A 16407-nucleotide genomic window follows, 5' to 3' on the forward strand; every position below is an offset into this window, starting at 1 on the left:
AATTATGGATCGTGTAGTATTTACGTGCATATATTTGATTGATAGTTGATCAATTGATTGATTTCAAAACATTTTAATATTAAGTGTAAATTTGGAACTACTTAACACTGCGATAACTGAGCGGAGTGATATGCTGAACAAGCAGTCATGCAGTTTGTGGTTTTACTGACTCCTGACTGATTTAATGAAGCTGCTTTCGTTTTATCGACGACCCTAAAGTACAGAAAGTTGATTCAAATCGATATTCGACGCTAACTCACACTAGTATCACATTTATTTGATATAAACCAGCTATCCAATCAGCCAGCTAGTCACACCTGTGGCACCAGGTGAAAGCCATTACCTCAATTACCTAATCTGGTTTGAGCGCGTGCTGCGCTGCCAAACTCCGCCAGCAGGTGGCGCGTGGACACAAAGCAAGATTTTTTTTTTTTTTTTTTTGATAAATGGCTCAATTATCACTGCAGCGTTCCCCTCTCTTCTCTTCTCCTCTCTTCTCCTCCCTCCTCCGTGATGTGACACGCCCCGGGTTGCCGCAGGCTGTGTCAAAACTTTGTATTTTGGTAACTGCACATGGCACCGCGAGCTCGTCCCAGTGTAACCTCTGAGCGCGCAGCTACAGGTGGCGTGCCATCTTGACATCTGACATCAGAAGAGAGACCGAGACAAGGGGCTGGCACCACTTGAGTGCTCGTAGAGCTGCTTTCTGCTTAGTTTTGGAGGCAGTTTCAGGCTGAGGAGCTGGACTAGGAACCTACCCCTTCCTGGGTTCAGTGTTTTGTGGAGTAGGGCGCAGAGATTTAACAGGTGGAGAAGGCACCTTGGTAAGTGAGGATTTGAAGCGTCTAAACTAGCGTCCAGCTATTTGTTATCTTCTCGTTACATAATTTTATGTATTGTTGTTTTTATGGCAGTCAGTGTGAGTAATTATACTTGAGATACTTCTGTTCAAAAAAATTAAAAAGTGAAACTTTAAAATTAAGGCAGTTAAGCATTTAAAAAATATGGCTTATGCCAAATGCACTCACCTACCAGTTAGGTAAACCAGTGAGACAAATACATTATAATGTAACAGGCTTCATGAAGGTTACGGTATTAATAATTTATTTAAAATAACTAAGAGAGCTGTTAATTCAAGTGTGTTTCCATTTTGGAGGCTGTGATTTGTAATACTATTGCTAACGCTGTTGTAATGTGTTGAACTGACACATGTTTCTGTTATTTTGGCAACCCCATTGTAATCGAAGAGTTAGGCTATTGCCACCTTCGTGCTTGCTGCTGTTTAAACAAGCACGAAAGGGCATTTATTGCAGAACTGTTATATTAGGCGGCATTTGTTTTCACTAGTGTACCTAATGAACTTGCAAGTGAGGGTATGTGTGCAGTTAACGTGTATAGTGCCCACTTGTGATCTGTTCTGGATAATGGTGCATGATATTAGTGGAAACTGGACGCTGCTCTTACAGACTAGAACAACCTAAGCCCACACATAGTGAACGTTTCCAGTACCTACAGTGGACTTTCCATCCCTGCTGGACTCAGGAGAGCGGGGAAGATTATTTTGCACATCAGGTAGTCCATGTGATTTATAGAGGGGCTGTGCCAGGTGCAGCCTCAGGAAACTCTATGTATTTAACTCACATTAGTCCAACTGCTGAGGGTGTAATTTTCTCACTCCTGTTGAGGCTGATGAATCTCAATTAGCAGGTCTACTTTAGTTCAAGCCAGCTCTCCAAAGCTGCTGTTCTTTTTCTCGTTTCTTTTACAATGTCTAGACATGGTTCTTGCTCCAGTTGTCTTAGAGTGTTTGGAAAATAAATAGGCCTGGCTGTTCAGCAGATGGGGAACTACTTGAGGAGTTTCTGAATGTATAATTTTGAACAGTCACCGTGAAACCTTCACGCCTGCTGTTTCTGTATGCTCATTGTGAATGTGCTCTTCTGCATTTCATGTGTGTGTGCTCTACCTACCCTCCTCTTATTCTTTGCGTTGTGTTTCCTGATGGCTTTGGTTTTTTGAGAGAACGCTCCATCCACGAACCAAAAACAGACCACTATAATTTTGGATAGAGCAAAACAGCAGCTCTTCAAGAAAACATAGAAAGGGCCAAGTCGTTACCTTCTCACTCCGGGACAGATTTTTCTTGTTTGTTTTACAATAGGAGGGCTATTTAACCTTTTTTGGTCCTATAACAAGCAGTTTGTTCCTCTTACGAGTACGCAGGAAGTCAGTTTATCTGTTAGTCTGAAACACGAAAGTTTTTTTTTCTTTATCTTGTCCGGAGAAGTGTGGTTTTCAGTGTGCAGGATGGTTTTGACAGTTACTTCTTTCGCTTTACATCAGACTGGTAGACCATTTGTGAGGCAAAGGACTGTTTTTAAGTAAGCATCAAACGTTCTTCTGAAAGTGGCACAGTTGCAGCAGCATATATTTTGAGAGCATGCATGTAATGAACATGGTGGTTCTTGGTGTGTGCCCAATTGCGTATGCAGAGGATGTGGTGAACAGGCCTGATTGTGGAGCTGTCGGATCTTTTCAGCGTGAACAGCAGTAACATGCTCACTAAGTGATGTTCCACAGTGTTACACTATCCTTGTTTTGTTACAAGCCATAGTTCGCAGTGAGCCTTATTCAGTCAGCTCTATAACAGCAGTGCTGCAACAAAGATGTTTACAGGAACCCACCATGAGCATTCACCCTTAAAGTTTTATACTTTTAAAGTTTTGACTTAAGTAAAAGTACTATTGCCACACTGTAAAAGTAAAAATTACAAGTAAAAATCCAGCATTAAATATGTTCAACTTCATTGATCCCTTATGGATTAATCTGCTGATCATTCTCTTTATTAATCAGTTGATTGTTTTGTTTCATAAAAAGTTCATAAAAATATTGAAATATTATCATCATCAAAGCATTTCTAAGATTTCCTGTTATCAATAAATCATTCCACCTGTACTTGTATAAGTTATTGGGTAGGTTTATTAATAACAAAATATCTTATTCAACTTGTCACACCTTTACTAAGATTTTAATCCGTAACGGAACTAGCAACTAAATCTGTCAGATAAATGTAGAGAAGCAAAAAGGACAATATTTAGTGGAGTAGAAAGTATTAGGAAGCGACAGGAAGAGACTTGAGTAAAGCACCATTACCTGTAAATTTGTATTTACTGTAAATGCATTTAGTTTTTTAGTTTAGTTATGTATTTAGTTTTTCTTTTTTAAAGGGTGTAACTCAAGTGCAAGTACATTTCAGTCCATGATTACTTTGATGACACATGAGCTATTGTAACAGCACCGAAGGTAATCAACCAACACCCATTCTGACATCATGTGTTAATATTTTCTCATCTCCTTAGAGACTGTAGCTATATCTGACCAAATGGGTGTGATTTGGAGAATGTACAGAATGTTATTTCCCTTGAATCAGTCCAGGGAGAGGCTCGCTATTACATTCTTCACCCTTTTATTCAGTGGGTGTGTGTCCAGGTAGGTGCCTACCTGTTATTTCACTGCGTGACACGCAGCTTAGAGTCAACAACAGCAGACTGCACCACTGACGAGTGCTATGGAAAGTTCACACTTCTGTATGGCAACCAGTGAGAGCCTTGACAAGTGTGTGATTCATACCAGGAATATTCCCCTGAAGCAATAGTGGTTCAGCTAAGAGTGTTTCTTCACCTCAAAGCTCAGCCAGAGCTTTTAGCAGAATCTATGTGTCTGCTATGTTCATCAGCCATTCTTTCGGTATCGGCATGCTGGGAAACGAGTGCTTGTTTCTTTCAATCCATTGGAGTTTGGCTCAGATTTTAAGAAAAACTTTCTCAGTTAAGCACTAAGGAAGAGGTGAAGAGTAGGTTTGTATGCCAGACATTTTAGTAAACAGAGCTATCAAACTTTTTATTATAATGCCATGCAGTTGACAATTCCAAGCTCTGGGCATATGGTAACAACTTGTTTTTCCAAATGATTCATTCTTTGGAATAAATGAGGTGTTAATGCTCAGTGTTTACTTTGTTAAACATAATAATGATAATAGTTTCCTGCGCTGCTGTCTCACAACATGTTCTTTAATCCATTCTTTCTTTAAAATTCATTTTTGATGGCATTAAATACTAACGTAACATCAAATATGACTACTGGTTGTCATAACAGTGTTTTGGTAACGTGTGTATCCAATTTAGTGACTCATCAAGGGTGAGTCAGCATAAGTTTTAACATACAATCAAATAAATTACACACGCAATCTCAGACTTGTGTTAGCAGGTTTAACTCATTCAGAGCTAATGTCTTTGTAATGTCTTTTATTGAAACAGAAATAAAAACTGAATACTACTTACTTTTACTCTCATAACAGCAGCATTAGCTTACACAATGTGACGGATACACCGATAATCCACAACATTAAAACCACTGACAGGAGTAGTAAATAACTAACCATCTTGTTATAGTACAATGTTCTGCTGGGAAACCTTTGGACCTGGCATTCGTGTGGATGTTACTTAGATGTACCACCCACCTAGACCAGACCAGGCACCCCCACCCCATAGCAATGACACTCCTTGATGGCAGCAGCCATCCCCAGCAGGATGCAGCCTGACACAGGCACACACACAAAAATGGTTTAGGAACAACTCAAAAAACATAAAAAACAGCACAAGGAGTTGACCTGGCCTCCAAATTCACTAGATCCCAAACTGATCAAGTATCTGTGGGATGCACTGGAACAAGCCTGATCCACAGAGGCCCCTCACCTCAACCCACAGGACCCGAAGGCCCCCACTAACAACATTCTGTTGCCAGACACCACAGGACACCCTCAGAAGGGTCAGCACTGTATTTATACATTATTTAATATTTCAAGTATCGTGAACTGCCCTGCGATAGCCTGGCGACCTGTACAGGGTGTACCCTGCCTCTCGCCCGATGACAGCTGGGATGGGCTCCAGCCCCTCGCGACCCTTCACAGGACAAGCGGTTACAGAAGATGAATGAAAGTATCGTGAACTACTAGCAACATCAGAAATTTATAGAAAATCATTATATTGAATATTTGACCTTGGGGATATATCATAAATCTAACAACCCATTTACAAATGAATCCTTGAAGGCTTTCTGCATGTCGGAGCAGTGGGTCTTGAATCTCACCTTTATGAAGGGCCTGTGTGTATCTGTTTTGCCTGTAGGAATAATCTCTCATAGACGTGACAAGTGCCTAAAGGCCTTTAACATATAGAGTATGTACATGGCAGGCTGGAACTGGAAAATCCATGTGGAAACTGAAATACAATTAAGCGATTCCCAAACTCATTGTAGTTTTCTCATCAGTTTTGCAATCCTGAAGTGTACTTTATTTTTACAAGAGCAAGGCTGAGATATGTGTCTTCAACAGTGTGAATTTTTGTTAGTCTAATGTTGCTAATAAGTAATAAGTTGTGCCAGTATATAATATTCAAAGGCAATGGACCTGCTTTTGATTTGTCTCTCACATAAAAAATAACTGTTTGCTGAAACGACATGGCAGCTCTTTAAGAGAGAGTGATCCTTTAGCTTCTGTTTAGTAGTTGAGGAAACCTGGTGCTCTTTTAACAGATAATCAATATATTTAGTTGCTTTGCCTGAGCAGCTATCCAAGACCTTGTGATGTTTGGTTTAACAACATGAGATGGGGAACAAAAAGGTAAATCCAAATCAAACCAGGCATAAACAGATATGTAGTTCACTTAACTAAAAAAAGCTGAGGAAATGCACTAAAGGTACTAAAGGGGTCAAATGTTAAGTCAAGGTTAATAAAAGGTTTCACTGTTTTGGCAGCTATTGTTGTTTTTAATTGTGAGGGGTCCGAGTGCCCAAGTTGTGATGTGTTTGCAGAAATAGCAAAGGTGCTTGGCAAGTTAATATATTGTAATTTAGTCATATAGAGTTTTCTTCATAATTTTATGATGTCTGAGGAAAATGTTTATTTCCAACCGCCTCATTCTTTTATTATGCTTTTCAGTTATGCCAACATTGAATTACCCGGTTGTTAGACTACTAAACTGTGAGCCCCGGTGGCTTCTAGATGGCGACAGTCACCACTTACGGCTGATGTTACCATTTGCAAGCATTTTGAGTATGTGACCGCCCATGTTGTAACCACTAGCTCAAATTTTTCATTTGAAGGCAGCAAATATGCTAGATAATGAATGATGTAAAATGTGAATGCCTGGGTTGGGAAATCTTAACCAAACCTAGCGCTGAACCTAAGTTTACATTTTCTTTGGAAGATTAGAAGATGGAGACTTCCCAGTCATTGAATCCTCCATTGTCATCTCTCTTCTCATGTCTTGGTCAACTCACAGCCCAGTCTTATCCACAACAATTGTACAATTTACACTTCACGCAGCCATGTGCAGCACATTACGGTAACTGTGACTTGTAATGAATGAACTAGAAAAACAAATGCATAATTCAGTTGTTGTGGAATTTGAAGTGGGGACCCATCAGACCCTTCTCTCTACAAACAGGGAGTCTCTTTACATTGGTATCGAGGAATGAGGAGTATGGAGTAGAGTGTGTTTACACACAGCTGGGAGCCAGTTTAGTGTTGGAGTGGAGAGTATGTTAACAAGGGGATGTTAATTAGTTCACGAGTGTTTCATATTATTCTGTTTGGAGCCTGTACTTGTATGCCAGTGAGGATAGTTTAGTTTACATATAGAAAAAATAAAAAGTATTGTTTCAAATGGATCATTTAATGTATTCTTTATTGTAGAGATGATAAAGACTCTCAATATTAGTTTTAATGTGAACTTGCATAAAAGATTTGCTGCTGAGTGTATGAGCCAAGAGAGGAACATGTCTAGGAAATGTTGCTATCTCTTGTAGTCTGTCAAACTTGACACCTAGTTGTTTGTTGGTATGCAGGTAAGTCATAAACCTGCCAGTTGTGTTAGTCAGAAGTGAGCATTTCACTCCAGCTGCAGTACCAGTTCCCATTCTCCTTATGCTGACATCCTGCCGTGGGATGAACTGTGAGCCATAGAAATGACTTCATGACTAGAATTCCTCACATTGTGTTGGGTGTTTAATTGTGCTGCCAAACTGGTGTTGTGGCAAAAGCAGCTCGATGTCACCAGAACAGAATTCACCTTCATGTATACTGGCAACTTCCCAATGGTACTTTTGTGTGATGTGCCATGTTTCATTAAACTACGTTCAGCACTTTTCTTTATGTGCGCAGAAGCTCAGTCTCTTAAAAGCTCATCAGTGGCCAATTAAACACAGCACATGAATGTGCCACTTATCATCATCATCATCAGCACAATGTGTTGTTTTTCTTTGCTCTCAGCTGTGCTGCATATTTTCCCCATCCTTTCTCTTAACGTTGTCCACAACTAGAACTTTTATGATGCAAACGGTGAACGTTTACACAGAGAATTAGCAGGGTGCTCTGTTGATAATGGCCACTCTATAGGAGAAGCTGCTGAGGCTCTTGGAACTAATTGACACCCCCAGAGGCTGGGAAAGTTTGGGGTGGCTGCTCCCTGTCATTATCACAACTGTGCTTATTTCTGGAGGCCACAGCAATTAAGAGACCCTAATGATGGTGAGCCCAGTAACCCAGCTAATTGGCCCAGACTGTTAATGAGTAACTAGGTCTGCACTGCTTGTCCCAAACATTTGTGGAATGTGTAGACGATGAAACGGGCCAGTGTTTGGTGGGATTTAGGGGAGTATCATGGCTGCTGTCCTAAATCCACTTCACTTGATTCTCTGATATCTGTTTGTCCTGCTTGCACTTCATATTTTCAGGAACTCTGATAACTGTATTATATAATCATGTAATCATTGACAGAACTTTATTACCTTATTCATATAAACTGAGTAAGCTCATCTTTTACATTCTACAAGGTTAGCCCGTGTGTGTCACAGCGTGTACAATGTTGTGTGTTATAGTTTGATCATTACACATTACCCCCTGATAAGTTTTTATGCAGTTTGTAATCAGTGACGCAAAGGACGGCAGTGCAGGTCCATCTGCTCAACTCCTTTATGTTTCTGTAACTTTGCTTTTCTCTGAACTAAAGTAAAATTATGTTTGGTAAATAGGCAGGAAAAAAATGATGAGTAGTTTGTCATGAAAAACAGATGCACTGTGGCTCTATATAAAGTGAACAGACCACACTGAAGTGTAAGTTTTCCGTGCGAGGTTGATGCAAGACTAATCTTTGTTTGTGTTAAGAGTTGAGCAACAGATGAGGAATTGTCTCAGTGTGGTCGTTTGTTTTTCTTTTCTAAAGAAGAACTCTATACTTAAGACAGCTTATGTCATCATCTAAGAGTGCACCTATGTATTACGTGTTGCACTGATGTCTTCAGCCAAAATACATGCACCTTTTTGCTCAGTGAGATGTGTTTCAGTCACAGACACAGCAGCTCTGGGTGTGTGTGTGTGTGTGTGTTTGCAATGTGCAGGTGCTGATGTCTTTATGAACCTGTAAGTGCTTATCACATCATCACACCACAGAGCTCCTTGTCTCCACATGCAGTCATACAACAGACAGGCTTCATGCACAGCTGCTGGAAAATACTCGACCTTCATAGTTAAACGTTTGAGAATGTATTTACAAGGCTTTAACTTATATCGAACGTTTGTGTCATGTTTTGTAACATGTTGGCTTACCCTTCAATGCCTTGCTGATAGGGACGTTATCGTCTTGTCATGCTGTTCATGTCAGCAAAGTGATAAATCAAGGATAATTCTGACGCTGAGAAACTTAGTGGAGTAATAGGAGAGTAAGTGAAAGTTCAGCAATGTGGAGTTGGATGCCTGATGATATTTGTCAGATGTCCTGTGTTTACTCATGTGGATCATCATTTTTCTACTTCTACAGAGATAAGCCAAGGAAAAGGGTCTCTAAGGCTTCTAGAGAAAATCTGCATGCCACAAACAGTAGTGTACACCACACTGTCATCACCGATCATAACTTTGCAATGTGTAATATTATGAAAGCTCTATTCTCACCAGAAATGAAAGATCTACATATGGTGGATCTGTTTCCCATCGCTATTTGTCTAGCTGCCTTTATTTTTGATTGGAAAAAATAATCAGCCAAAGCTGTACACAATCTTGAGGCATGTCGTAAAATGAATGGATAAAACGGAACAAAAAACTTGTGAATTATCTCACAAATGACTTGTTGGTCTATTCATATTAAATTAAAGACGTTCATTATAGGTCTGTCTATAAGAGAACCAACAATCATAATTCTTCCTATGGTTTTATTATACCATAGGAAGAATAAAGCACAGCAGAATCTCCAAATAGTCTAACCATGCAAATATAAAACACTCAAATTACCAAACAAATCAAACCTGATCATATGAAAAACTTTAAACATAAACTTGATGTCCTGAAGTGCTACCATACTACATGTCATATCATACTACCACTGTATACTCTCAATATGTATTGTGTGTATATATGCATTGCATTCAATGGGCACAGTTAACCACAAGAAAATGTTTAGCTCCTTGTGTGCTGTGCTTGCATGATTTTTTGTTTATGTTTGTTTTCCTTGTCTTGAAAGGGCATTTGGTTTTAATGAAACTTTGGCTGTACTGGCACTTTAGCGATGCTAGTCATGTGTCTTTGGTTTCAAATTCTCCCCATTCCTGTTTGATGTGGTTGCACAATCCATGCCAAGAGGACTTAGGCCAGTGGAAGTGAAGGGCTGCTGGACATGAAAGGCGGATGTGCTAATGTTCAGTTTTCACCTGTTGATCTAATATTAAGCCTGTCTAGCAGAAACGTGTGACTTACAATTAATTTTGTTATGTTCTTTTTTGTTTTGTTTTCTTACAGAGTTTTGACGAGAGTGATCACTCAATGGCGCTGACAGTGAACCTAATCGGTCCCTCACCATGGGGCTTCAGAATATATGGAGGGAGGGATTTCAAGAAGGCCATAACTGTATCAAAGGTACTTTTCAGCAGGAGCCCTGTTGCTGAACTTCATCACGCTTTATCAAACCCTGCCCTCTGTTTTTGTTAAAACAGAGGGCAGGGTTTGTAATGGCATTTCATGCAAAGTCAACTTCCTTCTCTCTGTGTCTCTGTTCTTGTCTTTGTTTATGTCCGCTGCTGCTTCGTACCTATTTCCTTGACTACTGAACCCGTTAGAATAGAATGGAAGTAGACTGCATTAGAAGGAAACCACTGATTACAGTAACAGTGGAAGCTGAGGTGGGAGGTGAGGGGTTCCTGATCCCAGAGGGCAATGTGTGAATGTGGGTTTTGTCACTGCCTGTGTATTACCACGTGCTTCAGTAAATTTGTACTTAAAGGGGAACCACCGTTTTTTACAACCTGGACCTTATTTCTGGCATAAAATACGATCGTTAACTCCTCCATTTGGAGTCGTTCGGAAGATATTTAGCTGCAGTGGAGCGCCACGTATATCCATATAGTGGGAGTGATCGGGGCACCGAAACGTAGCCTCTAAATAACGCATTATCTGCTGCGAAACTTGTTCATTTCACCAATATTATGTAATATTTTGTTATGATATGCTAGTGCTATTCCCCAGTGAGTCCGGAGTTACCTGTTATCTAATCGCGGACGTGTTGCTCCTCATCTGTGTACTCTGGCTCAAAACGGTAAGGACGTCCATCATAAACAAAGTCATCGTCCACAACCTCAGAATCGGAAAAATATTGAGCCATGTTGCAAAAACTAGGAGCAGCAAGTTACAGGTAAACAAGCCACACGGCGCTCAGAGATGACATCATCCAGGTCAGAGGTCTGTAGGTCAATCTACAGACCCTGGATGATGATAACAGGTAACTCCGGGGGAACTCGACGGGGAATAGCACTAGCGTATCATAACAAAATATTGGTAACATGAACGAGTTTCGCGGCAGATAATGCGTTATTTAGAGGCTGCGTTTCAGTGCACCGATCACTCCCACTATATGGATGTACGCGGCTGTCCACTGGAGCTAAATATCTTCCGAACGACTCCAAATGACATCAAGTTATATGGGTGAGTAAATGATCATATTTTATGCCAGAAATAAGGTCCAGGTTGTAAAAAACGGCAGTTCCCCTTTAAGCATGTTCGTGTTGTTTTTAGTGACCTAAGTTTCCCAGTCTCAGTTCAAAAAAGACAAGATGGAATTGAAGAAACGGAAACATCACCACTGTAAGCAGACAGTGCAGTAAACACCACCAGGAAACCTTGCACAGACTTCTGCATGCCAGAGACACCCTGTTCTGCCCACTGCACATCCTGAGACTCCCCCAGCAGCTTGTCAGACCATAAAGAATAAATTATGGCAAAGCCATGGCAGGATACCAATGCTTCAAACAGCTGGGGTTTCAAGCTCCTTCAACTTCAAAAGCATTTTTTATTGTTTAGTCCTTCTTAACAGCTTATGCTAGAAAAACAGGTCTTCTCATAAATAATGGGCTCAAGTCTGATTTTGTTACTGCTACACACCAAACAATACCAGTGTGTTTGCTTGTCTCAAATATCAAACATCCTTTTAAATGTGTTGGTGTGCAGGTAAGTCAGTCAGCAATTCAGACTGAAACAGAAACTTCATTGCTTAAAGGGACTGAAAAGCCGTACGTGAGAAATGGCTTGCACCATCTCCCACAGTGGTTAAGCTGCCATAGGGTTGAATCAGCTGAAGTGGCAGGCGCTTGGCACAGAGGTGACATGGATGCCCTCTTTTATTCCTGTTGGCCTGAAAGATAGCTTGCCCCTGTTTCTCTTGGACACAGACCCTGGAAAAGAGCCCCCAGCTGATCTTAGTTTATGTGAAACCAGGCATGTCCTGATCAGAAAAGGCACACACTATTGTGGATCACCACAGCAACACTTAATTGCCTCTCAAGTGGGCCCATAGACCTGGCACCTTTGCCCTCTTGCTTAGGTAAACTGACTGACAAACAGCTCGTTGACTGGCATTCTCTTTGGATACAATATCCTTTAGAGAGACCTTACAGAGACTTTCATTCTCACTGACTCTTTTTATTTTGTGCATTCTTTGTTTTATTGCATCTCTGGTTTTAATTGTGAGGCAAGCACGGTTTGTGGCGAATGTCATACTTCTCTCTAAACTTTAAGCAGTTACAGCATTGACCTCCATATTTTCTAGGCCTACATGCAGGGTGCGTATTCCTGGGACACAGGAACAAAGCTGAGCGTGGCAGTGAAGACGTTATGTTTCGGCCCATTAGTGTGGAATTCTCTCTGATGTGGTGTTATAGCATTGACTTTGACATGCGGTGAGACTGGTTGCAAAGGTCAGGTCCCGTCAAACCGTCAAGTAGTGTCACACTAATGATGTCTCCCCAAGGGTGTTATGAATCTGTCTGCCATTGACCGGCACAGCCTTGTTCCATGTGTGTGGAAGAAATCCTGTGGTGTCTCTTGGTATTTACAATGAGTGCTCTGAGTTGGATAAAACACACTTGGTTTAAGAATGCGACAAAAGAGAGGAACATCTCTTCCAACACCTTTTCTCATTTACTTATTTGTTATTGCCGAAAGTCACACACTGACAAATTGTCCATGGAGTCATAAGATACTGAGGTGTCTATGCCTGTAAGATGAATAGCATCCATAAAGTGTTATTTTCATGACCTGGGGCCAGTAGAAACTAACTGAAGCTCATTCCTCTGTTGAACAGGTCAACGGGGGCAGCAAAGCAGAGTACGCAGACTTGCAACCTGGTGACATTATCTTGGAGATCAATGGGGAAAACACAGCCGACATGTTGAATGTGGAGGCCCAGAACAAGATCAAGAACTCCAAAACTCAGCTGCAGCTCCTGGTGGAGAGGTATGCGGGCAGTCAGATCTGCTGTTAGACTAATATTTGTGAATATGGGTATGTTGGATTTAAAAAAAAAAATAAATAAATAAATAAATAAAAATAAAAAATGAAATGAATACTGTACAGTGTAGTCTGCCATATGGAAATCCCATATGTCCCTGATCTTTCTGTGTGTGCCAAGGCCACCTTCGCAGGCCCAGTTACATAATTCTTTACGCTGTTTTTAACAACTATGCAAGCAGGCCACAAACAAAACAAGTGATTGTAATCAGGGGAAATGCCAGCATGTACGAGAGCCACAGTGTTCCCTTCCCTGCTCCTTTTAATGAACCTTGTTTTGAGACCTTGTATGGATGACAGGGAGTTGGCTACCAAAAAGCCTTTCCTTTGAGTCGGGGCTGCTCCTAGCTGGCCTTTTGATTAAAGGTCCTCCTTACATTCTCAATTCTTGTCAGCCATTGCTCTCTTTCTTTAGTCTTTCTCCCTTATTGCATGCAGACACAAACATGCACACATACACACCCTCACTTCCACATACTTCCTGCATGGATGTCCTACGTCCATGTGAGTGAATTTTTCCCATCTGACCTAATGTCTCCCACCAAGCCAGAAACAACACCATTACTCCTTGCCTGCAGAGGACAATGCCTCTGTGTAGTTCTGCCATGTCTTTAATCTGTCTCTGTTAACTTGCAGTGGTACTCGCCACCAAGACTCCTCTGCTGCTATCTTAATGTTACTCATCAAGCATAATATCTGTTAACTATTATTATTATTATTAATACTCAGTTGTATTCAGACAAGCTATCGAGAGCATCCTAACTGAGTAGCAGAAATCTGTAATGTTTTTTCTGTGCTTAGTCTTTCTAGCTCAGCGCCTGTTTGGCAGTTTGTCCTCATTAAACCAACAGTGATGTGGGCACTGGTCGTCATAACACAGATGGTGTTGCCCACTGGAAGACGCTGGCTTCAGTCTATCCTCAGAATAGAAAAGTGTTGTTTCTAGCTGCTGCTGTATACCGAGTTTGTGGCTTGTTGTTGCATCCAGTGTCATAATCACGCCAGCACAATATATTTTTAAATTACAAAGCAATCACACCATCGCTGTGTTCACCCCCAAAAGTCTTCAGTTGGGCTTTGTTTACAGCATCTTGTTTAGACTTCATTGTTCATTGATGCCTGCTGGGTGATGTCATGGTTACCAAAGCGTTTGGATTCTGTCCCTGTCTCTAATGGAGTAAGCGATCACAATACCTCCTGGGTATAGTCTTATCACACAGCTATGGTGGTACTGTACAACAGAGATTCCTCTTTGATCAAAGCTGGTAGTGAACTTTCAGTTGAGCTCATTTAATATTAAGTACTTGATTTTCAAATCCAAATAGAAAAATATGTTTCTAAAAGTGAAGTATTTAAGTGATTATCACTTTGGCAGCCTAACTATGTCTTCTGCTATACCTATCGATATTAGGTGTTTTATTTCACTTTAAGATGTTTTCTTACCATTTACCTTATTTGAAGCAACTTACTCCAGCCCCCCTCACTGACAGCTGCATACAGCTACTATCAGCAGAGGTTTTCAGATGATTTATGTCACATTCACATGTCTGTGGTCACAGCATTTTTACCACTAATTCTTCTTCTGTAAAGAAATCTTGCAACCTCAGGTCATTGATTAAAGTCTAGACACTAATCTTATCACTGACCTCAGATATTCTTCAATGTCTAAAGACCACTGCTTCGTCTGGTGTTCTGATGACCGCGGTACAAAGTAGAATTTTTAAGCAGATGGTGGCATTTTTCAGCTGTGCAGTTCCTGTTTCAAAGCAATGACTTTTTCAGGCCTAAAATTCCCCCCTTTGGGAAGAACCGTCTTATGGATCAGTTTTTGTGTTATTGCCATCTCTCTCTTCAAGCAGTGTGTGCAGCCGAGGCCGCTAGAGGTGTGTTTCTGGGTGATTTACCACAGGCATCCAGGCCTTCCTGCGTGCCTCATTACCTTGGGCTCAGCTGAGAGGCAGTCTGCCACTGGTCCTGCAGCCAGTGGGGCACTCTGTGTTTGCATTGGCGTTTTCACTGCTCATATTTTCCCCTGAAAATATAATAACATAATAGAATTACTTAGAATGTGTTTTCTATTAAGAAGGAAGAAGTTGGAAAATAAGGGAGAGATTGAAAGGATATTTTCAAAGTGGAGGACAAAGCCTGAAGTATTCATCCTAATCTTCCAGATTCATACCGATGGACACTTGCCAGAGCAACAACAGAAGGGATATCAAAAAGAAAACCTTGAATGTCTTCAAATTTGCTGTCAACATCCAGTTGGATTTGAGGGTGAACTGAGAAAGATTTGGTGGTCAAAGTTCCCTGTGACTTCAAAACACACTTTTTGCTAGAGCTCATGAATTCAGTCGTCTATCATAGCGAAATTTGGCACAAATAAATCCCTCGATGACAGTCAGGACTGGGGGCTTCCTCTTCCTCTGGTAATTCACCATTGGTTTTTAAATGAAGTTTAGGTGACCCTGAAAAAATTTATTATTTTTCTCTCCCTTCACTCAGGTTTTCCCTTGAATAATATGCGTCCAAATATTCAGCACATTCATTTATAGTGAATGTAATTTAACCAGTTTGAAATATTTAATAACATAAACTCCGTTAATGGATTTTTTTTTTTTCTTTTGTCTGTTTTTGAAATTCAGCAGTAATGGAATCGTAAAACTATCTCGGTGCATGGCTGGAGCAGGAAACGTTGGTTAGTCAGATATTATTTGTTTTAACAGTCAGTTGATCTCTGTGGTTTTGTGTCTTTCAAGACCTGAATTTTACAACCCTCGGCAGACTAACGGCATCAGCACCCCCGAACAACTCACCGGGCGCTTTCAGGTCAGTACAGGAGCTTAAATCTGTCTTTTTCTTTGTTATTCATGGCCCACACAAGTACCTATTTGATTTATATTATAGATTGTTTTGACTACAGAAGTTGTGCCTCATTTATACTCATTCATCCATCACACATTGGTTTATTGCATATCTCCTTAAATTTATTGCCCTCAAGTACAATACATTAAAATAATTTACAGTTTGCTCCTATATTCTTGTATGTGTCATTATGGATCTCAGAGTCTTTCACTACTTGTATGGCAAAAAGCTCTCAAGTCTGAAGTTATGTTCAATATATGTTGCGTTGTTTTGTAGGATTCAGTAATAGTGAGCCGAGATGAGAACCAGAACTACAGAGAGTACACCATCTGCAGCCCTGCATCACTGTCCCCAGGACCCTACACACCAGATCCTCCAGCCAGCCCCGACGGAAAGAGGGAGAGGCTGACACCAACCACCAACAAGAGGTAGCTTCCCTCACCATGGATTTTAGTGCATTTGTGTTGGAAATCAGATATATTCTATTCCTCTGACACCCTCTTCCTGAATCTTCTGCATTTTCATTGTTTGCTTTTGTTACAGCATTAGTAAAGGGTTACACTGTCTGAAAAGATCATGTCACGCACACATAATCTTATTACTTATAAATTACAGTTTGGACAATTAGCCTCAACAGTTAGATGAAAAAGAAATCCTTT

General features: G+C 40.6%; 1 protein-coding gene across 1 annotated transcript in view; it reads left to right on the forward strand.

Annotated features, from left to right (window-relative positions):
* Positions 1 to 567: 567 nt before the first annotated feature.
* Positions 568 to 16407, forward strand: part of pdlim2 (PDZ and LIM domain 2 (mystique)) — a 33641-nt gene continuing 17801 nt past the window's right edge. Inside the window, exons 1-5 of the mRNA XM_084552213.1 lie at positions 568 to 824; positions 9848 to 9964; positions 12681 to 12832; positions 15643 to 15712; positions 16025 to 16176. Coding sequence (XP_084408339.1) covers positions 9872 to 9964; positions 12681 to 12832; positions 15643 to 15712; positions 16025 to 16176 — 467 coding nt within the window. The 5' untranslated portion in view covers positions 568 to 824; positions 9848 to 9871. The remainder of the gene's footprint in view (positions 825 to 9847; positions 9965 to 12680; positions 12833 to 15642; positions 15713 to 16024; positions 16177 to 16407) is intronic.

Source organism: Chelon labrosus, assembly GCF_963514085.1.
Source record: "Chelon labrosus genome assembly, chromosome: 9".
In the NCBI taxonomy this organism is placed as follows: Eukaryota; Metazoa; Chordata; class Actinopteri; order Mugiliformes; family Mugilidae; genus Chelon; species Chelon labrosus.